A 26,684-nucleotide genomic window follows, 5' to 3' on the forward strand; every position below is an offset into this window, starting at 1 on the left:
CTGGGAGGGGCCGCACACTCACAGGCCTGGCACGGGACCCGGGCTGCGTCCTTCCTGGCGGCCGTGGGGGCAGGGCAGCGCTCCGGGTGCCGGGCACTGCGGGGGGGAGGGAGTGTCGCCGTGGACGCGGCGGGCGGGGGACAGGGAGGAGCAGAGGGCTGGACTGCGACCCGGGAGCCCCCGCTGGGCTGGGTCGCAGAAACGCCGGCCGGGGGACAGCAAAACGTGGGCCGACCCCGGTGCCTCCCCTCGGGCCGGAAGCTTCGGGGAGCGGCGGCGGGATGAGCCGGGGGAGGCGGCGAGCTGCGGCGGCCCCCGGGGCCGGGAAGGGGCGGGCGGAGCGCGACTTCCTGGAGGAGCAGAGGAAGCGGTGCCCATTTCTGGAAGTGGAGGAGGCGGGCTGGGCCGGCGGGTGGAGATGACCGTAGGGAGCTGGTGCCTAGATGGAGCGTGTTTCGGGGTCCTGACTCCAATCCCTGGTGACCCCAACGCCTGGGCAACTGGACTCCGGCTTTTGTCCCAGATGGAAATCTTGGGGGCCTAGGCTGAGCTCAGCAGCGCCCCCTGGTGTCCACTTTGGAGTTCTGTGTCCTGTGCGGAATGGGGGGTGTCAGCCGACCCCTTGGCCTCTGCTTACAGCATACTGGGGCTTGTTTCTTGAAATCTCTGGGGGCCAAACTGGGGGTAGTCTGTGAAACCCACAGATGCCGCTAGCCAGCCCATCTATGAAAGAGGCATGGTCCAGGCACAGAGTAGGTACTCAGGAATCTTTGCTGAATAAGGGAAGATAAAAAAGGAGGGAAGGAGTGAGGAAAAGGTGGCCAAGGACGGTGGACCGCACTCTCCTAGGTGTCAAGGAAGTGTTTGCAGAAGGGAGCTGGCCTGGGGGGTGTCATGGCCAGAATACACAAAGGCCCTGTGAAAAGCAGTGGCAGCGCCTGGCATCTCAATTCAGAATGGTGTGGGCCCTGGAATCTGCTGGCTGACGTGGTGTGACCACCCTTGAGGGTGGAGTGGCACACCAGAGTCTGTGCAGCCATCCAGGGGGTCAGACCTGGGGAAGGAGAAGCAGATCCTCAAGCACAGGCCCATCATAAACCCAAGATGCCAAAGGGATGGAATCAGGGCTGATCTAGCCCATGAGGTGCTTTTGTGCAAAAGACACACCCCTTCCTCAAGGCACTTGGCCTCCACCTGCCAGAAAATTGTCATAATAAGTATGTAAATCCATAGCACCTGAAACACGCCTCTTAAATATGGAACCAACGTGCAGTGCACAACCTGTGCAACTTTACCCAGAGGCACTGGAGAAAGGACGCGTCGCTGGCTAAACTGGCACAGTGGAAAACATGCTACAGAAATGATGTTCACAGATGCTATTGAATCAATGAGAGAAAGACAAGAGGCTATGCTTGAAAGCCAGACCTCCTGGGTTTAACCCAGCTTTGCCAATCTGCCTCTTAACTTCTCTGGGCCTCCAAGTCCTCATCTGTAAACTGCGACAATAATAGTGTCCACCCTAAAGGGAGGCTGTTTTTGGGAAAAGGGAAACAGCATATGCAAGGGCTAAGGGGTGAGGGCCCTACAACATTTTCAGTTTCTGGGTTTGGCTGGAAGAGGGGTCTAGGAAGAGGCTCAGAGCTTTAGCCAGGGGGCCAGGACATAGTCCTCTGGGACTCTGACCAGGGTCTGGGGTTGATGCTGGAGGTCAGGATGGGCCATGGTGGATGCACTGGGCTTGGGGGGACCCTAGGGGAAGGCGTGGAAGCTGCTGGGCTCCTGGGACTGAAGCTTAGTGGACAGGGTCAAGGAGCAAGAGTGGGCAGGAAGGGTGGGGGCAAGGGAGACATCAGTGCCCCCCAGCTGGACTGGGTGGGCCCAGCAATGTGTCGGGGCAGGGCAGCAGCTCTCCTCTGCTCAGGCTGGCTCTGAGAGGGTGATCCATGGGGAGCTTCTACCTCCTTTCCTGGCCCCACAGGATGTCCTGTGTTTACTGAGGTGGCCTTGACCGGAACCAGGACATTGGTGCCACCCCCTAAACTCAAACTTCCCATGGCCACACCCTCTTGGGTGAGGGAAAGCAGGAGGGAGGGAGAGAGGGAGAGGGAGAGGGAGAGAAGGAGAGAGAGAGAGAGAGAGAGAGAGAGAGAGAAGGAGAGAGAAGGAGAGAGACTGAGAAACAGCCACAGTATGAGACAAAGAATAAGGACAGAGAGAAAGAGAGGAACCAAGACCTGGACAGAGACACACCACACTGTTCATGATAAAAACCCACAGCACACCAGGAAAGGGGGTTTCCTTAATCTGATCAAGGACATTTACAAAAAAAAAAAAAAAAAGTACAACTAGCATCAATTTTTATTTTATTTATTTTTAAGATGTGGTCTCACCATGTGGCCTGGGCTGGTCTCAGTCTCCTGGGACCCAGTAATCCTCTTGCCTCAACCTCCTGAGTGCTGGGACATATCCGTGGGTCACCCTGCTGCTGCTGCTGCTGCTGGGTTTCTCCTACTCTTTTCTGTCCTGGGATGGAACCGAGGGCCTTGCATATGCTGGTCAAGTGCTCAGTCACTCAGCTGCACCCCAGCCCTTCAGCTTCATATTTAATGGCTAAAGACAGAAGCTCTTTCCCTAAGATTGGGAACAGCAAGGTTCTCTGCTGTGAGAGACACAGAGCACAGTGTGTCCCAAACTCTATGTTCTATTTGACCGCGAGTGGAGAGAGGCAGATTTTCAACCTCCTTCTAACCCGACCTGTAGCTTAGACTATGTCTACCATCAAGCACTTAAAAGATCACCTTTGAGCCAGACATTGGTAGCACAGGCCTGTAACCTCAGCAATTTGGGAGTCTGAAACAGGAGGATTACAAGTTTGAAGCAACTTAGCAAGATCTTGTTTCAAAATAAAAAACAGGGCTGGAGATATAGTTCCGTGGTGAAGTGTCCCTGGAGGTTCAAGATTTTGTTTTTTTGTTTTTTTTTTTTTGTACCAGAGATTGAACCCAGGGGCACTTAACCATGGAGCCACAGCCACAGCCCATTTTATTTTTTGAGACAGGATCTTGCTGAGTTGCCTAGGACCTCACTAAGTTGCTGAGGCTGGCCTCAAACTTGTGATCCTTCTGCCTCAGCCTCTGGAGCCACTGGGAGTACAGGCGTGCACCACCATGCCCAAATGCCCCTGGTAGTTCAATCCCCATACTGCAAAACAACAACAAGCTCGGTTGTACGTTGTCCCTTCCATAGCTGCCCAGGGCCCTCAGTACAAAGTCTCACTCCTTCCTCATTGCCTGGCTGAGCCTGAGACCTCTACTCAGCCTCCCCCCACTCTCAATTAACCACGTTCTCAAAGGGCCAATGCACAGGTCACTCCTTCTACTTCTCATTCGCTCACCACCCATTGCTCTGCATTAACTCCTATGTATCCTACGGGTTCAGCCCAAAGGCTACTTCCTCCAGGAAGCCCTCCCTGACCACTCCGCCTGGGACTTCCCATTATGGCCCTCACCATTTTGGGTTTGTTCCCTGTGGGTCCCCCTGCCTGGAACCCTCTCCTCTGCCCTCTCCCTCAGCCTCAACCTCCAGTTTGACTTTCAACGTCAGCTCCTACAGGAATCCTTTCCTGAGTCTGGCCTCCCAAGGTAGATGTGGGTCTGTTGGTGGCCCCAAAGGACCTGCCACTGGACAAGGGCTTGCGAATGTTTGTTGAATGAGGAAATGAACAAATGAATCTTTGAGGAGGTCAATGAAAGAGAGGAAGAAACTGCAGTAAAATAAGGATCACAGGCCCAATGGCAGCCCTGACCACAGGTCCCTTCCACCCCGCCCAGCTCAGGAGGAGGGTGCTGGCCGGGTTCCGGCCACACCCCTACCCTTGGTGGCTGCCAGGCCAGGAAGGCATTTCCCAGAGCTCAGCACATTCCTGCCTCCCCTGGTGGCTGAGAGTGGGCAGGGGGCATTTCAGAGAGAAAGGGGAGGCCCCCAGTATTCTGGGCTCTAGCCACCCTGTTTCTGCACCCCATGTCCTCAAGAGCAGTCCCCAACTCCTATGTGTGGGGTGGGGGACAGGTCCACAGAGGGGCCACCTATGCTGGCATGAGGGGCTGGGGTGTGACTGGGGGCCTGGTGCTGGCGCCTGGCGGGACAATGGGGCAGAAGCTGCTGACTCGTGCTTTGGGGGTAATCCCCCAGCCTCATCCCAGCCCCAGCCCCAGGCCCAGGCTCAAAGAGCCACGAGCATCCAGGGCAGCGGCTAGTGGGTGCGAGGGGCATGTGGGGGTACCTGTGCTCCCTGTGCCGCCCCCCGGGGTCTGGTGAGTCAGGGCAGGCTGGGGGCCGGGCCAGGGGCCAGAGAACTGGGGTGAGGCCTGGTGGCCTTGGTTTGGGAGTTGGGCAGGTCTGGATTGAAAGCTGGGCCACTGCCAATTACCTGCTGTGCTACCTTGGGTGAGTCACTGACCTTCTCTGTCTCCTTATCTGTGAAAAGGAGGGATAGGAGAGTGTAGCAGGGTCTTTGGGGGTCCAGCAGAGTGGGGGGTGCGAGCCCAGCCCCACAACCTCCTGTAGCTATATATTGGGCCCAATGAACCCTCCTTGCTTTGGAAGCAGAACTGTGGGCACCCCACACAGTATTGAGCACATGGGAGGAGCCCCAAATAGCAACTTCATGAAACGGAGCAGTAGGGTTCTGCCATGCCCAGTTTCACTGGAAAGGGTTCCCAAGTCCCCCAAGAAGACCACCCGGCCCTCTAATTTGTGTAACCATAAATAACAAAATGTGTATAGGTGGCACTCTGTTACGAGCTCCATCTTAGACATGGAGAGACTGAGGCCAGAGATGATCTGTGACTTACTGAAGGCTTACTAAGGAAGGTCACACAGCCAGGCAGGAGCAGCTGAACTGGGATTGAAACCAAAATTGTGAGGCGAGAGGGCAGGAAGGAGTTTGTCTTGGGGACCCCAGGAAACATCAGGGCCATGGGTGGGTCCGGGGGCCAGGAAGCAGTGGGGGTGGGGTGCTGAGTCTCTAAGTTGGAGTGGCCACGCGCAGGTCTCAGAAGTGGGGCTCTCGGTGGAGGTCTGGGCTCAGCCAAGGACAGGCGGTGCCTTCTGGTCCCCACCCCCTGGCACATGGATGTAGCTGGGAGAAGGGGATGTTTGTTTCCCCACTGCCCACCCTCTGGTGACATCATATCTCAGCAGCCAATGGCTGGGGTCTTACCCTCCTACCCTCCCGATTCCTTTTCCCCCCCAGCCTAGGGCTGGGACTGAACAGACGGACTGGGGAGCTCTCGATTGTGTCTGGAGGCCCAGAGGTAAGAGATCAGCCAGCCAGTCTCCTCCTGGGACCAGGCTGAGATTGAGACCCAGGGTCCTGGGAGGTCTGGGAGGGTGCCTGGGGCCCAGGCAGGAGGACTTTGAGCCAGTCCTGAATCCCAGCTGCACCCTCTTTCTGGCTGTGCAGCCTTTGTGCCTCTACTTGCTCGTCTCTAAAATGGGCTGACAGAGGCCGACTCACAGAGTTCATGAGTTACTGCCTTGGGCAGGCTTTCTGGTTCTTAGAATAGGATGCCAAGCGACCGTGGTGATTTTTCTTTTTTTTTGTACCAGGGATTGAACCCAGGGGTGCTTAACCACTGAGCCACATCCCCAACCCCTTTTTGTATTTTAGAGACAGAGTCTCAGAGTTGCTTAGGGCCTCGCTAAGTTACTGAGGCTGGCTTTGAACTTGCAGTCCTCCCGTCTCATCCTCCCAAGCCACTGGGATTATAGGCATGCACCACCACGCCCAGCATGGTGGTGGTGATCTTATCGGTGGGAGGGTGGTGCCCAAGATGGCTGGATTTTATCTCTCATTCAAAGTTCCCCTTTGGTTTTGGGGGAGCAAAGGCTGGGTATGAGACCCTGGGAGAGGTGGAGCCCTCCTGCATACACTCTGCTATCAGAGAGGTTTCTGTTAATTGAGCACTTTACATTGGGATGTTCTGAGGACTTGCTCTTGTCTCACAAATCTTCAAAGCCATTTTTACTGGCTCCACTTTACAGATAAGAAACTGAGGTCTCGGATGAGAAGGACCTTGCCCCTGTTTTCATACCTGGCAAGTGCTGGAGCTGGGACTCACCGAGGCAGCCAGAGGCCATCGCCTTACACTTCCCCTTGGCCCCACTGAGTGGCCTCAGTAATATTCTGGATGAGTCGGGTCACCCCCCGCTCCCACTGTGAGGACACCAGGTCACCGTGGCTGGGAAAGCTGAGACTCTCAGGCAGGCAGAATTCCCAAGTGAGGTTGGTGGCAGCCACTGAAGAAAGCGCTAGAAGGGCAGAGCCTTTAGTAGATTCCTCAGTGGACCTAGCTCAGCCAAAGGGCGGGGCCTAGACGTCAACCCCTAATTCTCAGCTACTCTGAAGGGCCCAAGTGTCCAAATGGATATCTTAGATGTACCTGCCTCAGGGAAGTGTTGGGGGGGGGGCGGGCGTTGAATGAGCCAAAGCACATAGTAAGTGCTCAAGAAACAGGAACGCTGAAAATTCTGGGAACTCAGGCATGAACCAGGACAGGGTCTTAGTCACTGCCCCAGTCTTGATTCACCAGGAGACCCCATCAGATCTGCCTCTGACACGAGTCAGGGTGTCCCAGAGAGTCTCCCCTACCTCCTACCCCTGCCTACTAGGATGGGCATCACTGGGAACACAGAGTGCTTGGGGTGGAGTGGGTTTCCTTCCGAAGCTGCCCCCACCCCACCCCAGGAGCTGGGTACGTTCCTCAGGAAGGGCACTTCTGAGCTAAATATAACTTGGGCTGGGCAGCTGTCCAGGTAGGGTTGAGGAAGGAGGGCACTCTCTTGTCCTGCCCTGCTTGGGCTTCCTGTGTCAGGTTCTGGGTGTGACTCTCACTGCCAGGGCCTGGAGCAGGGAGCTCCTGGCCCAGGAGACTGTCCCCGCCCTCTGCCGCTGCCTGCAAAAGGCCGTCTCACCCCCACTCCCCAGTTTAGAGTACTGTGTTGGTCCTGGTTAGCTCTCACACCTGGGTTCAGTTGTGATGTCCTGCCTCTTAACTCTCTTACTCATCAGTAAAATGGGGGCCCCCTGGGATCAAATTAGCCAGGTCTGGCTCCAACAAGTTCACTTTGAAACGGCATTCCCAGTCCCCTCCACCTCTCTTGCTTCACCTAGTTTCTGCCCAGCTGTTTTGTGGCCCAGGTGTCAGAACTACCAGTGCAAGTTTTGGTACCAGTAAGGGTCAAGGGCACAGGCCCTAGCTCTGCCTCTTCCTGGTTGTCTAACTCTGGACACTCTCCCCCTCTGAGCCTGGGTTTCCACCCTTATAACAGCCACCCTATCCAGGGTGACGTTGAGGCCTCTGGGTGATGACACAGGGCCCAACTCAGAGGAACACCCCAGACGTGGGAGCCAGCCTGGAAGAGATTGTCCCTGCTCGAAGGGGTAGGGGCTGAGAGAGGAGGCCGGGATGAACACATAGACCAGGACCCCTAGGAAATCCAGAGAGGGGCCCTCCAACACTGTGGGGGACCTGCTAGTGGAATAGTTGCTCAGGATGTTGAGGGGGTCCCCTATCTTGGCCGGTGGTGGGCTATGAAGGGCCATTGTGCAGCTGCGGGTGGGTGGGCGGGGTGGAATGTGGCTGGCCCAGCAGATGGGCCATTGTGTGAGGGAATGTGCCGCGTGAGGTCTGACCTTTCCCTCTACAGCAGGGGTTGGCGGGTTGGCATGCCAGGTGGGGGCTGTGAGGACAAGCCAGGAGTTGGGGGTTGGGGACACAATCTCTATGGCGGTTCCCCCAGGAGAGTCCGGCAGAAGACTGCATGTGACCACCAGCTCCAGCTTCCTCCTTTGCTGTATGACCTGGGTTGGGGGTTGGGGACACAATATCTATGACCATTCCCCGGGGAGAGTGTGGCAGAAGACTGCATGTGACCTCCAGCTCTGCTTCCTCCTTTGCTGTGTGACTTCTCTTGGCCTCTCTGAGGGGACAGGGTTTTCAGAGGTGAGGGAGAAGGTGACGGTCTCAGTCCAAGGACTGGCCAATAATAACCACTCCGTAACCGTTAGTTATTATTATTGCCATATAAGAGGCTGGAGGTGTCAGACAAGTTCAAGTCCCAGCTTGGCCATATATACACCAGGCAAGTGACTCCCCTGCCCCCAGCCTCAGTTGTCTCCTCTGTAATGGGCTCAATACAATCCTGACCTCACAAAGCTGTTCTGGGGTCCATGTGCAACGATACCTATGGGGACAGGACACAAGGTCAGGACCACAGGACATTCTTGGTAATAACAGCAAACACAAGCTCCTCCCTCGTGTGGGCCACTTTATACCTTCTAAGTCATTGATCCATGGAACAGCCCTGCAAGGCGGGCATGCTTTCCCTCACTTTTTAAAAAAGCACAGGAAGGCGAGGGGCTGTGACCTCTGGGAGCACATGGGAGTGGATGTCATTATATTGTGTGTTTGGTCCAGGTGGTTGGCCCTGGGGCTCTGCTGCTGGACAGGCCCAGGAGTCAGCTTGGGCTTTGCCTCTTGTTTTCCAGCTGTCATGGGATATGTGTGTGTGGGGGGGTCTTCTGAACTCAATGTCCCCACCTGCATTATTGGGACAGGACATTGACAGAGAGTGGGGAGGGTCATCCACTTGGAAGCAACAGTGCGCGTTAGCTGATAATACTGCTCCCATTATTCTTCTCAGAGCCCCGGACCCAGGAGGCCCAAGGAGCTGAAGGTGACCCTCAGGTGAGCACTGGCTGGCACCACATGCCCCTCCTTGCCCTTTCCTGCCTACCTGGAGCCTCATGCCCTGATCTTTCCCTGGCAGGCAGCAAGACCCCAGCGGAAGGCCGGGAGCCCCACAGATAGCTGTGTGGCATCTGGGGCCGGGCTCCTGTTAGGAGGGAATACCTGCGCCCAGGCAGCGGTGAGGGGACAGCTGGGGAGCGGGGCCTTTCTCTCCTTCTGATGCCCACCTTGCCCTTCCCCTGGAAGCTGGGCTTCTATCCCTCATCACCTCCTGGCCTTACCCTCCATCCCTGTCCCCCAGGCTCAGAGGCAGCTGCTTCATGCAGAACTGAAGTTGGTTCTGCAGCGGAAGGGGGAAAGGAAGCAGGAGCCTGGGGCTCACGTGTCTCCCAGCAGTACCATGGAGGCCAGGAGCCGGAGTGCCGAGGTGAGTGCCACAGGCCCTGCAAGGGGGGGTTGCAGGGAATGTGTAGGGAGCACAGACTAGGACAGCAAGGAGACACTTCCTGGCTTCTCTGGGCTTCAGTCTCCCCATCTGTGAAATGGAAATATAATTGAGGGGGAAATAATAATGATGTGAAGGGCTCAGTTTAGTGCGTGGCACAAATCGATGCAAAGCAGCTAATTCACTGGATCATAAAGGAGTTGATAATAAGCTAAGGAAACCCAGCAGAAAGCCTTCATCAGATGAGGCAGTGTGGAACAGTGGTTAAAGACAAGAATTTGGAATTATCAAATCCCACTCCCCACCATGTCAGCTGTGCAGCCCCGAGCAGGTGACCTCATCCCTTTGAGCCTCTGGGCCTCGGGGTTCTCCTCTGTTGATTTCCCAAGGCTGAAGGGAGAATGAAATGAGAGGCTGAACAGAGAATGCTTAGACCAGGGCCTGCACAGCCAAAGGGTGTTGGGGATGGTCATGCTCTTCCAGCTGCTGCCACAGCTTTTCCTACTCCTTCTCACATTGCCCTGCCCAGTCCTCTCCCCGCTGGGAGCCACCACAGTGGGGCATCAGGCTCAGAACTGCTTTCCCCTCTTCAAGCCCCAAGTTCAATTCCAGTCCTTGCTGGTCTCAATGCCCTGCCCTGTCCCTTCTGATGCCTGTTGGTTTAGTTCACAGCTCACAATCACAGACTCCTTCCAGTACACCTCTGTTATCCAACTTTACAGCAGAGAAACGGGTTCAGGGAGGGCAAGGTGCTCCCCCAGAAAGACACGGCAGATTGGATTCCTAGACAGAACTCAGGCCTCTCACTTCCTCTTCTGGGAACGACGTCAATCACACAGCGTGCCGCTGGGCCAGGGCCAGTGTGCACCATTTACAGTAAATACCAGGAATGCCACCACTGTTGGTCCACCATTCATTTACCCACGCACCGACCCCCACCCCACACTCTGCTAGATTCCCTCCCCGGTGGGCGTTATGTAGGTCTTGAGGTTATAGAGCACAGTCACACACATTCAAGCCTGCAGGGCCAAGGGCAAGTCCCATTCCCCATTGCCTCATCTTGCATGGCTTAGGGGTCCAACCCTTTCCTAGGAATCCTGTCCTCAACCTCGCCCCTTCTTCTGCTGCTATTAAAGCCCTTCCTCGTGGCTCAATCTCACGCTTAGAATAAGGGTCACTGCCCCAGCTCCAAAGAAACCCCTCATAAACTGCGGCCACAGACTTCTCATCCCGGTACTCTTCCACACTCCATTTGCTCCCAACCTCGCCAAGTGCTCTCTGATCCCGGTTCCCCGAACGGTCCCGTCCCATTACCTGGCTCCGCCCCCTCTAGCAGCCTCCACCGAGTCCCGCCTCTTCCAACCCCGCCCCTCGGACAGCAGCCGTGGGGGCTCGCAGTGGCGCTCACGCCCGCGGAGCTGTTTAACCGTAGTGCAGAGAGCTAGCCGCCCGCGCGCGTGCTAAAAGAGGTGCCGGATGAGTGGCCCGGACGTCCAGCCTGGGCCGCGCCGAGGGGCAGGTGCCCGGGGAACCCGCCTAAGAGCCGCTTTTAAGGGCGATGGCGACCTCCGGGCGAGGTCTAGCCCTGGCGTCCCATGGCGACCCCTCCCCGCCGTCTGCAGGAGCTGAGGCGAGCGGAGTTGGTGGAGATTATAGTGGAGACGGAGGCGCAGACCGGGGTCAGCGGCATCAACGTAGCCGGCGGCGGTAAAGAAGGAATCTTCGTCCGCGAGCTGCGCGAGGATTCACCTGCCGCCAGGAGCCTCAGCCTACAGGAAGGTGGGCGGGGCCGGGGCGTGGGCGGGGCCGACCTGCGGGGGTGGAGTTAGGAATCTGTCCCGGGCCCAAGGGCTGAAACTGACTTCAGGGTTGTGGGCGTGGTCTCTAAAAGGCGGGGCCTGGGGCCAGGCGGGGCTTTTTTTGGCACTGTGATTGTTCAGAGCTGACTCTGGGGGCTCCTTGTCTGATTTGAATCCCTGAGGCCCCGTTTACTAGCTTGTGATCTTTCTGTGCCACCGTTTTCTCATCTTTAAAATGGGAACAACTAGTATTGAGCTCATGGGTTTATTATGTAGATTAAATGAGTCAGTATTTGAAAACAGCACACAGCTAAGTAGCACATGGTAAGCACTATGTAATTGCTAGTTAATGTTTGTGTTGTTGGGGCAGAAGAAAAGGGGAGGAGTTAATAACCTGGAGAGGTTGGAGAGGGGTTCAGTAAGCGAGGGATGTTTTAGGAAATGTGAGTGAAGCTCACATTTATTCATACAGCTTCTATTTATTAAGGGCCTTCTATTGCAGGCATTATTTAGGTGCTTGGGCTATCGCAGTGAACAAACAGACAACAGTCCCTGCAGTTACGATCCAGTGGAGAAGGAGTTAAAATAAGTAAAATCTCTGGTAAATTAGAAGGGAGTATGTGCTATAGATGCCTGGAAGAAAACTGCATTTTTACACAAGGTGGTCTAGGAAGGGTGGAAAGTCTGCAAGGAAGTAAGGAAACAAGCTATGTGGCCATCTGGAAAAAGCATTCAGGCAGAGGGAGCAGCCAATGCAAACATCCCAAGGTGGGAGCATGGCTGGTTTGTTGGAGGAAGAATATGGAAGCCAGTGGATGCAATAAGTGAATGGTAAGACCGATGTCAGAGAGGCAAGGGGGGAGCAGTTTTTGGAAGGCTAAAGCTATGGTGAGACTTTGACTATTTACTCAGAGACTTTGACTTTTATTTTATTTGTACCAGGGATTGAACCCAGGGGTATTTAACCACTGAGCCACATCCCCAACCCTTTTAAAAGTTTATTTTGAGACAGGATCTCACTGAGTTGCTTAGGGCCTCACTAAGTTGCTGAGGCCGACTTTGAATCCTCCCCAGCAGCAGGAGAGACTTTGAATTGTATTCTGTGAGTGTTGTGAACAGAAGAGGAACAGGAATGGATCATGTTGAACGGCTACAATAACAGTAGACTGTAGGGGGCAGGGTTGGGAGCAGGGAGAACAAGGTGGTTACTTGGATTATCCAGGTAAGAGATGGTGATGCTCAGGACTAAAACAGTGTTGTTGGAGGTGAAGAGAAGGACCCTGGATATACCTTGAAGGAGAAACCTTCAGGACTGAATGTGGGATATCATGGACAGAGATGGGTCAAGGATGCCTCCAGGGATTTCGACTTGAGGATGGAGCTGTTAGTCTAACAAATGGGGAACACTGGGGCTGGTGCTTATTTGGAAAAGACCAGGTGTGTATTTTGGACCTCTTAGATGCGAGGTGTTTGTTGGACACCCAGGTGATGTGGAGTGGTAGTTGGATATACAGTCCACCTTCCATATTTTCGGGTTCTGCATCTGAGGATTTAACCAAAGATTGAAAATATATTTTTTTAAAAATTGCATCTGTAATTGTATCTGAACACGTCCAGACACATTTTCTTGTCACTATTCCCTAAACAACACAGTGTAACGACTATTTACACTGTGTTAGGTATTATAAGTAATCTAGCCAGAGTGTAGTGTTACATGCCTGTAATCCTAGTGGCTAGGGAGGCTGAGGCAGGAGGATTGTGAGTTCAAAGCCTGATTCAGTAACTTAGCAAGGCCTTAAGCAACTCAAGAGAGACCCTGTCTCTAAATAAAATACAAAATAGGGCTGGGGATGTGGCTCAGTGGTTAAGCATCCATGGGTTCATTCCTCCTTACCAAAAAATAAATAAGTAATCTAGATCTCATTTTATATATGTGGGAAGAGGTATGTAGCTTACATGAAAATACTATGCTGTTTTATATAAGAGACTTGAGCATCTGTAGATTTTTGATGTCTAGGAGGGGAGGAGCTGAAAACAACCCCCTACAGATACAGAGAGGCCTTATGAGTCCAGAGTGAAGGAGGGAGTGCTGGCTGGAGAGATTCACTGGGGAGTTATCAGCAGATGTATGATCCTTAAACTCCTAAATCTGGATGAGCTTCCCAAGAATTCCCCAAAGCCGAGTGTAGGGTGTTTATGGAGAAGAGAAGAGGCCCAAGGCCTGAGCACTTCAAACAGTGTCTTTAAGAGTTCAGAAACTTGCTGAGCAAGGCGGTGCATGCCCATAATCCCAGCAACCTGAGAGGCTGAGGCAGGAGGATCCCAATGTCGATGCAAGTTCGAGGGTAGCCTCAGCAACCTCCAGAGGGGTTCCAGAAGGAGTGACACCCCCCAAACCAACTGAAACAAGTAGATGAGAAAAAGGGTAAAGTTGGGTCAAATAAAATAAAGTGGTCCAAGCAGATGAAGTTTGGGATTTGACTATTGAACTACACAGGGGTCACTGCCTGAGACCTTGAAAGGTGCAGTTCATGTACGTGGGGTGAAGCGGGGCGCTAGTAAGCGGATGGAAAGTGTGACTGGAGAATTGTAAATAATGCCGACGCATTTTTTGTCATCAAGGTAAACAGATCTATGGGACAGGAGCTCCATACTGTGAGGTCCAGACATTCATTCTTATGGGAGAAATGGCATATTGTTATGCTGATAGGATAATGTGGAAAAAAAGGGCACAAGGTGATGTGGGAAAAGGGGAGAATCGCTGGGCAAACAGCGGGGGAACTGACCCGAGCCAGGAGTGAGAACAGTTCATCCCTTGACAGGAGTAAAGATCCAGCAGACCAGGGAGGTAAACAGATGGTGTGGGAACTTGCGGAAGTTACCTTCTGCTTTTGTTCTCTCCGTAAAGAAAACAAAGTCACCTTTTGAGGTGTGAGGTTGGGGTAGAGAAGTGGAAAGGCGACCCGCGAGACCTGAGCGTTGTGGACGTGTTCGGCGCCCAGTGGGGGAGGCGGAGCTAAAGCCATGGGCGGGGCTTCGTTACTAGGGTCTTGGCCCTAGTCGGGGTGGCACGCCTCTCAAGCCTGCGCTCGGGATAGGCGGGCTAAACCCGGGGGCGGGGCTTCATTGCGCTAGCTCCCAGGAAGTGGGCGGAACCAGACCTGGGCGGGGCTGGCAGATGCCCATGCCCTGCCGACCTCCACCTCGCCTGCAGGGGACCAGCTCCTGAGCGCCCGCGTGTTCTTTGAGAACTTCAAGTACGAGGACGCACTTCGCCTGCTGCAATGCGCCGAACCTTACAAGGTCTCCTTCTGCCTGAAGCGCACTGTGCCCACCGGAGACCTGGCGCTGCGGCCCGGGACCGTGGCTGGCTACGAGATCAAGGGGCCGCGGGCCAAGGTGGCCAAGCTGGTACGCGTGCTTAGCCCGGCCCCGGTCCTGGACAGCCCCAGCGATCCTGTCTCTGCGCCGTGAGCCCCACTCCCCGCCAACGTGGGCCATCCTTGCCCTCTGTCTTGTCACTAACCTAATTCTAATCCCACCCTCGTTCATTGTCCCTAAACTCCTCCCCCGGGAGGGAGTCCATCTACCCCAGACCTTGGCCCTCAACCATCTTGAAGAGGCATTCCCATCTTCGGATCCAGGCCAGCTAGGGAGGATTCGGAACCAGGAAGGCCAGGTTCCAGTCTGAGCGCTGTTCAATCCCCATCTGCACCATAAGGGTGCTGGGGAAATTCCTGGATGAGGACTTAGACATCTTGGGGTCCAGTTCCCACAGTCCTGTTGATTCTACATGAATGTCTTTGCTTTCTGGGGGAAAGGCAGGAAGTGGGGATGGTTTTGGGGGACAAGATACTCTACCCAGAATATCTCCATCCTGGTACAATACCAGTGGGGCTCTTCCTGTCTGCTCCGGCCTCCCACTGTCCCACCGCCTCCTGCCTCTCTCCTCTCTCCCCAGAACATCCAGAGTCTGTCCCCTGTGAAGAAGAAGAAGATGTTGGTGGTGCCCGGGGCCCTGGGGGCCCCTGCAGACCTGGCCCCCGTTGACGTCGAGTTCTCCTTTCCCAAGTTCTCCCGTCTGCGTCGGGGCCTCAAAGCTGAGGCTGTCAAAGGTCCTGTCCCAGCTGCCCCTGCCCGCCGGCGCCTCCAGCTGCCTCGGCTGCGTGTAAGAGAAGTGGCCGAAGAGGCCCAGGTAGCCCGGCTGGCTGCTGCTGCTCCTCCCCCCAGGAAGGCCAAGGCAGAGGCAGAGGTGGCAGCAGGAGCCCGTTTCCCAGCCCCTCAGGTGGAGCTGGTTGGGCCCTGGCTGCCAGGTGCTGAGGTGGGTGTCCCTCAGGTCTCAGCTCCCACGGAGGGCCCCTCAGCAGAGGCTCCCAGTGGCTTGGGCCTCCACCTGCCAACCCTTGGGCTGGGAGCCCCTGCTGCACCTGCTGCGGAGCCTCCAGCTATAGGGATCCAGGTCCCCCAAGTAGAGCTGCCCACCTTGCCCTCACTAGCCACTCTCCCCACACTTCCTTGCCTGGAGACCCGGGAAGGGGCTGTGGCGGTGACAGTGCCCACCCTGGAAGTAGCAGCACCTACTGTGGAGGTGGACCTGGCCTTGCCAGGCAAAGAGGCAGAGGCCCGGGGAGAGGTGCCTGAGGTGGCCTTGAAGATGCCCCGCCTCAGTTTCCCCCGCTTTGGGACCCGAGGGAAAGAAGTCACTGAGGCCAAGGTGACCAAGGTCAGTCCAGAGGCCAGGGTGAAGGGTCCTAGACTTCGAATGCCCACCTTTGGCCTTTCTCTCCTGGAGCCCCGGCCCTCGGCCCCTGAGGCTGTTGCTGAGAGCAAGTTGAAGCTGCCCACCATCAAAATGCCCTCCTTTGGCATTGGAGTCGCGGGGCCTGAGGTCAAGGTGCCCAAAGGGCCTGAAGTGAAGCTCCCTAAGGCCCCTGAGATCAAGCTCCCCAAAGTGCCTGAGGCAGTCCTCCCAGATGTGCGACTCCCAGAGGTTCAGCTCCCCAAAGTGTCAGAGATGAAGCTTCCAAAAGTGCCTGAGATGGCTGTGCCCGAGGTTCGACTCCCAGAGGTGCAGCTGCCCAAAGTCCCAGAGATGAAAGTCCCTGAGATGAAGCTCCCGAAGGTACCCGAGATGGCCGTGCCCGATGTGCACCTCCCAGAAGTGCAGCTCCCGAAGGTTCCAGAGATGAAACTCCCTGAGATGAAGCTCCCGAAAGTGCCCGAGATGGCTGTGCCCGATGTGCACCTGCCAGAAGTGCAGCTCCCGAAGGTTCCTGAGATGAAACTCCCTGAGATGAAGCTCCCGAAGGTACCCGAGATGGCTGTGCCCGATGTGCACCTGCCAGAAGTGCAGCTCCCGAAAGTTCCAGAAATGAAACTCCCGAAGGTGCCTGAGATGAAGCTCCCTGAGATAAAACTCCCGAAGTTGCCCGAGATGGCTGTGCCCGAGGTTCGACTTCCGGAGCTGCAGCTGCCCAAAGTGTCAGAGATGAAGCTCCCGAAGATACCCGAGATGGCCGTGCCCGATGTGCACCTCCCAGAAGTGCAGCTCCCGAAGGTTCCAGAGATGAAACTCCCCAAGGTCCCCGAGATGGCTGTGCCCGAGGTTCGGCTTCCCGAGGTGCAGCTGCCCAAAGTGTCAGAGATGAAACTCCCCAAGGTCCCTGAGATGGCTGTGCCCGAAGTGCAGCTCCCAGAGGTGCAGCTGCCTAAAGTGTCAGAGATTCGACTGCCAGAAATGCAGGTGCCAGCGGTACCAGATGTGCAGCTGGCAGCTCCCAAGGCACCAGAGGTGAAGCTAAAAGCTGCTGGGGCGGAGCAGGCAGAGGGGATGGAGTTTGGCTTCAAGATGCCCAAAATGCCCATGCCCAAGTTGGGGAGGGTGGGGCCTCCGTCCCAAGGCAAACCAGGTGAGGCAGGTGCAGAGGTCTCAGGAAAGCTAGTGACACTTCCCTGTCTGCAGCCGGAGGTGGGTGGTGAGGCTCGTGTGGGTGTCCCCTCTCTCACTCTGCCTTCTGTGGAACTAGACCTACCCGGGGCCCTCGGCCTGGAGGGACAGGTTCAGGAGGCCAAAGTGGGCAAGGTGGAGCAGCCAGAGGGTCCCCAGGTGGCAGTTGGTGTTGGGGAAGTGGGCTTCCGAGTGCCCTCTGTTGAGATTGTCACTCCTCAGCTGCCCACAGTGGAGGTTGAGGAAGGGCGGCTGGAGATGATGGAGATGAAGGCCAAGCCCTCCTCCAAGTTCTCCCTGCCCAAGTTTGGACTCTCAGGACCAAAGGTGGCCAAGGCAGAGGCTGAGGGGGCTGGACGAGCCACCAAGCTGAAGGTGTCCAAGTTTGCTATCTCACTCCCCAAGGCTCGGATGGGGACTGAAGCTGAGGCCAAAGAGGCAGGAGATGGAGGCCTGTTGCCTGCCCTCGATCTGTCTATTCCACAGCTCAGCCTGGATGCCCACCTGCCCTCGGGCAAGGTGGAGGTGGCAGGGGCTGATGTCAAGTTCAAGGGGCCCAGGTTTGCTCTGCCCAAGTTTGGGGTCAAAGGCCGGGATGCTGAGCCAGGAGAACTAGTGCCAGGGATAGCTGAGTTGGAGGGCAAGGGCTGGGGGTGGGATGGGAAGGTCAAGATGCCCAAGCTGAAGATGCCCTCTTTTGGGTTGGTCAGAGGGAAGGAAGCAGAAGTCCAGGGTGGACGCATCAGCCCTGGGGAAAAGCCAGAGTCCATAGCTGGGCAGCTTAGGATCCCTGAGGTGGAGTTGGTCACCCTGGGGACTCAGGAGGAAGTAGGGGCAGAGGGAGCAGTGGCTATTAGTGGAGTGAGGCCATCAGGCCTGCAGGTGTCCACAACTGGGCAGGTGGCCACTGAGGGCCATGAGGGGGTGCTGAGGATGCCCCCACTGGGCATCACACTGCCCCAGGTAGAACTAACTGGCTTTGGGGAGGCGGGCACCCCAGGGCAGCAGGCCAAGAGCATGCCCCCTCCAGCAGAGGGCACAGCAGGCTACAAAGTCCAGGTGCCTCAGGTGAGCCTGTCCCTGCCTGGAAGCCAAGTGGCAGGTGGTGAGCTGTTGGTGGGTGAAGGCATCTTCAAGATGCCCACCGTGACCGTGCCCCAGCTGGAGCTGGACGTGGGGCTGAGCCGGGAGGCCCAGGTGGATGAGGTGGCCACAAGCGAGGAGGGGCTGAGGCTGAAGCTGCCCACGCTGGGGGCAGGAGCCAGGGGAGAGGGGACCGAGGGCCAGCCCCCGGGGGCCGAGCACACCTTCCGCCTCTCGCTGCCAGACGTGGAGCTCTCGCCACCCGCCGTGGGCAGCCACGCCGAGTACCAGGTGGCAGGGGGTGAAGGAGACGCGGCACAGAAACTCAAGGTGCGGCTGCCCCGGTTTGGCCTGGTGCGGGCCAAGGAGGGGGTCGAGGAGGGTGAGAAGGTCAAGAGCCCGAAGCTCAGGCTACCCCGGGTGGGCTTCAGCCCAAACGAGTCGGCCCCTGGAGAAGGTTCCCCCAGCCCTGAGGAGGAGGAAGAAGAGGGCAGCGGGGAAGGGGCCTCGGGTCGTCGGGGCCGGGTCAGGGTCCGCTTGCCCCGTGTGGGCCTAGCAGCCCCTTCTAAGGCCTCTAAGGGACAGGAGGGGGATGCAGCCTCCAAGTCCCCTGTAGGGGAGAAGTCACCCAAGTTCCGCTTCCCCAGGGTGTCTCTAAGCCCTAAGGCCCGGAGTGGAAGTGGGGACCAGGAAGAGGGTGGCTTCAGGGTCCGGCTGCCCAGTGTGGGGTTTTCTGAGACAGGGGCTCCAGGCCCCACCAGGATGGAGGGGGCCCAGGCGGCTGCTGTCTGAAGCCCTGAGCAGACGGAGACATCCCCTCCTCTCGTTTTGTGTGTGAGTTAACTAGCACTAACCCTCAGAGGGCCAGGAGGTGGGCGACTGACCAGGGCAGGGTGGAGGCCTGTCCTCTCTTCAGCAGGAGTGCCTGTATCATTCCAAGCCATGTGAATAAAATAATCCAGAGGTAGCCATGGGTCCTGTTTCCTGTGCGTGTGTGGTAGGAGTGGGGGTGGTGGGAAGGTGAAGAGAAAGGAGGTCCTGGGTGGGAACTTGAACCCACCCGGAGGGGATCCTCTGGCGTGAGGGAGAAACAGGCCACCTCTGGTCTTATAAAAGGCAGGTAGCCCTGGTGGAGGGCGCCTGCTCTAGCCCTTCAGAATTCCCAGAGGCCTTTGAGGAGGATGCTGGGGAGCTCCCCAGGAGGGCACAGCAGTGGATCAACCTCTGCCAGGGAATCTGCCGTCCGGGGGGACCCACTCCTACAGGATGGCTGCTGCCCCCTGCTCACCGCACACCTCTGTACACCCTGCCTTCTTTCCTGTCAGGCTGGTTCGACTGCCCCACCCACCTGGCCCCACCTAGGAAGGCCTGTCCTGGTCTCCAGAACTATGGGTTCAGAACCTCCACACCAAACACCTGGCTGCCTCTTAGGACTGGGTCCTGGGATCCTCAGCACCTCTCAGTGCTGAGCCTTGGGATCATGGGCTGCCCATCTCCCTGCCCAATCCCCACTCAGGATCTAAGCCCCCCTAGGGCCTCCATACTACCTCATGTTTCTGCTGTGATATAAAAGGACACTACCCTGCTCTCTTCATACCTCCTCCTCCTTGTCTCAGGATGAGGGATGCAGACTCCATGCACCTTCTCCCATTGGCCGGCTGCCCTGCACTTCCTGCGTCCCCAGCACACACCATAGGAGCCGTCTCCACTCAGGCGCACGCCTCTGCAGCGCCCCCCGCCCCTGCCCCTTGCGTGCTGGGTTTGCCTCCCACTTTATCTGCCCCCCAGCACACACTGGGGCTTCTCTGTGGCTTCACCTGCATTTTTTCCAACTTCCCAGGGAAACTTCTATCTTCTGGTCCCGGCTCCCTTGTCTCTCTTCCCCACTCGTCTTTCTCCTCCTGCCCCTGGGCCATCAGGGCTCCTACGAGGTCCTGGTCCACCCCCACTCCCTCTCTGGGCTGTGTCCCCTTCCCCTGTGGTTTCTATTTATTTCTGTGCAAGCAACTCCCAGACTCTCTCCTGCATCCACCATGGGAGCCGGTGGCCTCTGCAGCCTCCCCTTGGACACTCAGAGACTGTGAGGGTGGTAGTTCAGAGCTTGCTGTCGGCAGGGTCAATCAATGCTTGTCTCTGGCACCCAGTTGAGGGACTTTTTAGGTATTTTAAAAACCTCTTTGCTGGGCACAGTGCTGCATACCTGTAATCCCAGCGACTCAGGAAGCTGAGGCAGAAGGGTCACAAGTTTGAGGCCAGTCTCTGCAACTTAGACCCTGTCCCCAAACAAAAACAAAAGGGCTGGGGATGTGGTTCAGTGGTTAAGCATCCCTGGGTTCAATCCCTGGTACCAAAAAACAAACAAAAAACTCCACGTCTTTGTGCCTTGATTCTCTCTTCCCTGCAATTCCTACTCTATTACAGGTTTAAACATCTTAATGTTTACTCTGTAACCTGGCCCCAGCATCTTCTACCCCAAACTGCTCCATGTTCCTTTCTCAGATACTTCCCTGGGCCTTGTACTGCACAGATTCATCCTTTCCCCCCAACCTGTCTGTCACACGGCCTGTCCTCCTGTACCCTTCCCCAACCTTTCCCACCTGGGCCTTGCCCTGGCCTCCTTCCTGGGTTTGGTCCTCCACTCTTGCCCCTCCACTTTGATCCGGACACTCAGATCGGACCCTACCCTTCCTTGCTCAAAGCCCTTCTGTGGCTCCCCAGTACCCTCGGAATAAAATCCCAACTCTGTAGCCTGTATCCAGGACCTTCTACAACCTTGCTCTGCCCCAGCCACAGCTCCCAGCCACAGGTGTTTTCTGGCCACGAACACGCTTGCACACACATACACAGGCGCGCACACACACACACACACACGCAAACACACACATCCCCTTAACTGGAAGTCTGCCTCTCTCCCTTGTCTGTAGGTACACCCCCATTCCTGCAGACTCCAGGTCCATGATCTGAGTCCTCGGTCAACCCTTCCTCAGCCAGTCTCTCTAGGGTTCCGTCACTGGGTGGGGGAGGGGGCCCAGCCTGGCACCCCACCCCCACTCCAGCCGAGGGCTCAGGTCTCCAACAACAGAACCAGAGGCACTCAGCAACACTGGAACCCATTTGGGGGGCCTGGGGCCCCTCATCCCAAGCCGGGAGGGCTTTGGGGGAGGGGTGCAGCCCCTGGTAGACTTGTCGTGTGGCCAAAGGGGCCGAGGGGTGCCAGGGAGGTGGGGACCAACTTTGTAGGGGAAGGCACGAGTGCGGTTCTCTTTCCCCCACTGGGGGGGCCACGGGGCCGTCGGAGGGGTGGGAGACCTCGGAGGCAGAGCCTTTGGTTCCGGGGTCGGGGCAGGACAGCGTGTGTCAGCAGGGGCACCATGGCCACCATCCAGTCGGAGACCGACTGTTACGACATCATTGAGGTGCTGGGCAAGGGCACCTTTGGGGAAGTGGCCAAGGGATGGCGGCGAAGCACGGGTGAGATGGTGGCCATCAAGATCCTCAAGAACGACGCCTACCGCAGCCGCATCATCAAGAACGAGCTGAAGCTGCTCCGCTGCATGCGGGGCCTGGACCCCGACGAGGCCCACATCATCCGCTTCCTCGAGTTCTTCCACGATGCCCTCAAGTTCTACCTGGTCTTCGAGCTGCTGGAGCAAAACCTCTTTGAGTTCCAGAAGGAGAACAACTTCGCACCCCTCCCGGCCCGTCACATCCGGACGGTCACCCTGCAGGTGCTCAGAGCCCTGGCGCGGCTCAAGGAGCTGGCCATCATCCACGCCGACCTCAAACCCGAGAACATCATGCTGGTGGATCAGACCCGCTGCCCCTTCAGGGTCAAGGTGAGTGCAGCTGCTGGGGCGGGGGACACCCTTGTGACATGGAGGTCTTTCTCAGCTTCTGGACTCGAGGTCTCCTGACCCTCTTCATGCTGTCTCCCCTCCCTGCTGGCCCCACATCCCTCCATCTCTCCATCCCAGACCTGAGGCTTCCCTTGCGCCTCCTCCAGGCCCTGATGTCTCCCCATCCTGTTCCAACCTCAGTCCCTCTGGTCCTGTCCTGTCGTTGTGGGGATGCCATTCTCGTGGTAGACAGAGTCACCATCCTCTCTGGGAACCAGGTCCCAGTGGTCAGGGCTCTGCATTCAGATTAGTAACCACTTCATGACGCTGCCGTCTGGGCATGGACCGTCAGGAATAGCTCAATGAAAAGAACCTCAGAGTGAAGTCAGGGCCTCAACAGAGACAGAGAGAGCAGCTGTCCAGGGTGACCACCAAGCACCTGTCATGTACCCAGGGCCCGTGGGGGGGGGGTCAGCAGTGCCTGGCGGTGAAGACAGAAGACCCGGCCTTCAGGGTGGTGGTGTCCTTCTGTTGGGTGACATAGAGACAAAGATAGAGAGGGACACAGAGACAAGAGACAAGCCATGCAAGAAGCAATTGCCAAGGGATGTGGCTAATGTGGAGCAGTGGCCTGGCAGGCATAGACTTGGGTTCCTTTCCCAGCACCGCGGGGGAAGAGAGAGGGGGAGGATTGAAGAACGGCAGGGAGGTGAAGCCCTGTGTTCATTCACTCCCTCTGCCGGGCCCCTACTGAGTGAGTACCAGGCACTGTTCTAGGCCTCTGCAGATGCTGCACTGAACAAAACAGACAAAATCCTTGACCTCGTGGGCCTGGCCTCTTTAGTTGGGGAGAAAAACACAATGAACTTGATGAAAGAGTAAAATAACGTGAGATGGTGTTAACAGTAAGAGCAAAAAGCGGAGAGCTAGGAGGGGGAGAGAGTGGCAGGAGGCCTCACGGAGAAGGTGATGTTGAGGAAAGACCTAAAGGAGGCGAGGGAGCCTTGTGGACATGTGGCGCAGAGCATCCAGGCAAGGGGAAGTAGTTCAAAGGCCCTGAGCGGGGGACATGTCTGGCTTAAGGAACAGTGAGGAGGCCCATGTGGCTGGAGGAGGGTGAGTGGGGTGAAGGTGAGGGTGAGGAGTGGCAGGGGCAGATGTTGGAGCTTGGTGGAGTACGGGGAGGATTTCGGCTTTTATCAAGGGACGTGGATGTAGGCAGGAGATCGGACTCAAGTGGGACAGATAGAGGGTAGTGCAGGGAGACCAGTGAAGAGGCCGGGAGGGGACCAGGGTGGGGACTGCAGATGGAAGGCAGAGTAAGCAGATTCTGGGTTGGTTTAGAAGGGGAGCCAAACAAGGTGTGGGTAAGGGGAAGAGGAGCGCCCTAACCCTCAGTCATGAAGTCTGTGTTCCTCTTGGTGCTGGAGATGGATCCAAGGGCCTCGAACGTGCTAGGCAGGTGCTCCACCACTGAGCTACATCCCCAGTCCCAGGCATAAGTTCTAGTGCAGAGAGTCAGACACAGAGCCAGACACACAACAGGAAAGAAGGGCTGGAAGACAGGAACATTCACGGGGAAGGAAGTCTCACTGGGACAGAGTCCAGAGCTGGGTGCAAACGGACTCCAGGTGAGAGATAGCAGGGGAGGTGCCAAGGGCTGTCTGCCACTCCCCTGCCACTGCTCCTCCTCTCAACAGGTGATTGACTTTGGCTCAGCCAGTATTTTCAGTGAGGTGCGCTACGTGAAAGAGCCGTACATCCAGTCTCGCTTCTACCGGGCCCCCGAGATTCTGCTGGGGCTGCCCTTCTGTGAGAAGGTGGATGTGTGGTCGCTGGGCTGTGTCATGGCTGAACTGCACCTGGGCTGGCCCCTCTACCCCGGCAACAACGAGTATGACCAGGTGCGCTACATCTGTGAGACCCAGGGCTTGCCCAAGCCACACCTGCTGCACGCCTCCCGCAAGGCCCACCACTTCTTCAAGCGTAACCCCCACCCTGATGCCACCAATCCCTGGCAGCTCAAGTCCTCAGCTGACTACCTGGCTGAGACCAAGGTAGGGGGGGAGGTGGGGTGAGGGCAATCAGTGGAGGGGGACTGCTATATCAAGAACAATCTTGGTTAGACCTCAGGGAGGACTAGAAGATTGGGGCATCAGCTATGGGGCTTGTCATGGCAAGAAAGATCTGGGTGAGACCAAAGGTGGGACTGGAAATATGGCTCTGGGCTCAGCAACTTGTGTAGCATAAGGGATTTGGGTTAAGCCAAATGTGAGATGTGGGGTTTGGTGAGAGAGTTCCAACAGAAAGAGGCTTGTGAGAGAGACCCCAGGTGGGTAGTCCATTTGCTACCTCTATGGTGTCGTCGTCATACCTGTAGCAAGAGAATCTGGGTTAGATGGCAGAGGGGACCAGAAGTTTGAGGCCAGCTTGGGAGCTTTCATAGCAAGAAGGATCTGAGTGAGATCAAAGTGGGACTGAAATTTATGGTACTTCCTCTGATAGCTCAATGGCTGGGGGTTGTCAAACTAGTGTGTACGAAGGGTCTGGATTTGACCCCTGAGAGGTCTGGAGGGTTGAGATCAGGAGCAGAGGCTGCAGCAGTAAAAGGATCTGCATTTGATTCCAGAGAGGACTAGAGGTTTAGGGCAACTGCTGGTAGGGGCTGAACCCAAGGCTCTGGAGAGCGTTGAAGGCCCGGGGGTGAGGTGTGGAGCTTGGGTAGGTGACATCAGGACCAAAGAACACACCATCAGGTGTCTTTCCGGCAGCAGCAGGAGAGGTCTGGATTAGACAGGAAGGCATCTGGTGGGATGGATCAGGTGTGTCCGACTTGGCAGCACAAGAGCCCCAAAGCAGATCATGGGCAGAACTGGGAGTCTGGGGTCAAACATAGGGCAGGGGCATGTCTGGGGCTCCGGGCCTGATGCAGGTCAACCCCACGTCCCCCATGCTCCACCAGGTGCGTCCCCTGGAGCGTCGCAAGTACATGCTCAAGTCCTTGGACCAGATCGAGACGGTGAATGGTGGCGGGGCTGCCAGCCGGCTGACCTTCCCGGACCGGGAGGCGCTGGCCGAGCACGCGGACCTCAAGAGCATGGTGGAGCTGATCAAGCGCATGCTGACGTGGGAGTCCCACGAGCGCATCAGCCCCAGCGCGGCCCTGCGCCACCCCTTCGTGTCCATGCAGCAGCTGCGCAGCGCACACGAGACCACGCGGTACTACCAGCTGTCCCTGCGCGGCTGCCGCCTCTCGCTGCAGGTGGAGGGCAAGCCACCCCCGCCTGTCATGGCCACCACAGAAGATGGGCCCCCGTACTACCGGCTGGCCGAGGAGGAGGAGGCCGTGGGCATGGGCAGCATGGCGGGCAGCGGGCCCTTCTTCCGGGAGGAGAAGGCTCCGGCCGTGCAGAGAGCCATCGACCAGCTGGACGACCTGAGCCTGCAGGAGGCCGGCCGCGGGCTCTGGGGGGAGACCCGGGCCGACGTGGTCTCCGACATGCTGGCCCCGCTCAAGGCGGCCACCACGGGCCGCCGGGTCCCCGACTCTGGCCCAGAGCCCATCCTGGCCTTCTATGGCAGCCGCCTAGCAGGACGCCACAAGGCCCGCAAGCCGCCCGCGGGCTCCAAGTCCGACTCCAACTTCAGCAACCTCATCCGGCTGAGCCAGGCCTCGCCCGAGGACGATGGGCCCTGCCGGGGGAGTGGCTGGGAGGAAGGCGAGTGCCAAGGAGCCTCTGCGGAGCCGCCTGCCATCCCACAGCGGGAGGGAGATGGACCCAACATCAAGGACATGACCATGGACGCTGAGGTAAGCCGACGGTGGGCGGTGGGCAGTGGCTCTGGCCAGGGCCTCCCCAGAGCTGGCTCCAGGGTGGGGGCGCAGATCACTGGGCCTGGCCTTCCACACACCTCTCGCTGGTGCAGACACCCACTGACCCACCCTCAGCATGTGGGGAGACCGGGCACACACTAGCCCATGTTCAGGACACAAGGACCAGCCAACGTGAGGCCACCCTTACCCAGTGAGGCTCAGCACACACAAATGCCCTCAGGACAGGACAAGGCTCCACCATACTGTCCCACCTTCATGCTGCGACCCAGTAACCTCCTATGAGAACCCACGACCCAGACTGGACAGGCCCTTAGTGCGTCTTGTCCCTCTCAGGAAAGTGGGACTGAGGCCCAGCAGACACCAACACTTCTTGCTGATGCCCCTCTCTTGCCCCCACAGAGGTCAGGCCCTGAGCTCTTCGACCCCAGCAGCTGTCCTGGAGAGTGGCTGAGTGAGCCCGAATGGACCCTGGAGGGAGTCAGGGGGCCACGGGCTCAGGGGCTCCCACCCCGCCACCCCCACCCACATGGTCCGCCCCGGGCCACCAGCTTTCTGCAGCACGTTGGCGGGCACCACTGATGGCAAGGCCCCCCCTGCCTGCTGCTGGGGGTTGCACTGGCTGGGCTGGCATCCCTCTGACCTGAGCTGCTCCACAGTGCCACCCCTGAATCCACAGATTATTCTTACAGAAAAGATAATTATCCAGAAATTCCCCATACCCCCCTCCCACAGCGCATGCCTGCACCACCACCCATAGGTGGCCCTCAGGGCCTGGCTCATGGCCCCCTTGGCCAGGGACGGCAGGAAGAGGGTTGCACCCCACTGGCCCTGAGCTCGCCCTTGGCCCCGCTGCCTCCGTGTAGTTCAATAAAGAAACGTTCAACAGTGCTGCCTCCCCGTCCTCACTGCCTGAGGCCTCTCCGGTCCAGGGTAGGGTCCTCAGCGGGCACCCGGGACCTGGCTCTGCGATGCTCTGCCCAGGTGGC

The 26,684-nt window shown here is 57.3% G+C and overlaps 3 protein-coding genes across 3 annotated transcripts; all 3 read left to right on the forward strand.

The window, feature by feature from the left end:
- The first annotated feature begins 10,792 nt into the window (after positions 1–10,792).
- On the forward strand, positions 10,793–14,547 carry LOC143383424 (periaxin). Its single transcript, XM_076837941.2, has 2 exons — positions 10,793–10,977; positions 14,212–14,547. The coding sequence occupies exons 1-2, from the start codon at positions 10,794–10,796 to the stop codon at positions 14,469–14,471; spliced, it is 444 nt and encodes a 147-aa protein (XP_076694056.2). The 5' UTR covers position 10,793; the 3' UTR covers positions 14,472–14,547.
- A 447-nt stretch (positions 14,548–14,994) lies between these two features.
- LOC143638145 (periaxin-like) lies at positions 14,995–18,819 on the forward strand. Its single transcript, XM_077105677.1, has one exon. It carries the CDS (start codon positions 14,995–14,997, stop codon positions 18,817–18,819), a length of 3,825 nt encoding a protein of 1,274 aa, XP_076961792.1.
- A 2,579-nt stretch (positions 18,820–21,398) lies between these two features.
- Positions 21,399–26,277, forward strand: Hipk4 (homeodomain interacting protein kinase 4). The gene is made up of 4 exons (XM_076839481.2): positions 21,399–21,863; positions 23,564–23,920; positions 24,826–25,674; positions 26,098–26,277. Exons 1-4 carry the CDS (start codon positions 21,399–21,401, stop codon positions 26,275–26,277), a joined length of 1,851 nt encoding a protein of 616 aa, XP_076695596.2.
- The last annotated feature ends 407 nt before the right edge of the window (positions 26,278–26,684 follow it).

The sequence above is a fragment of the Callospermophilus lateralis genome, chromosome 18 (assembly GCF_048772815.1).
Source record: "Callospermophilus lateralis isolate mCalLat2 chromosome 18, mCalLat2.hap1, whole genome shotgun sequence".
Taxonomy (NCBI): domain Eukaryota; kingdom Metazoa; phylum Chordata; class Mammalia; order Rodentia; family Sciuridae; genus Callospermophilus; species Callospermophilus lateralis.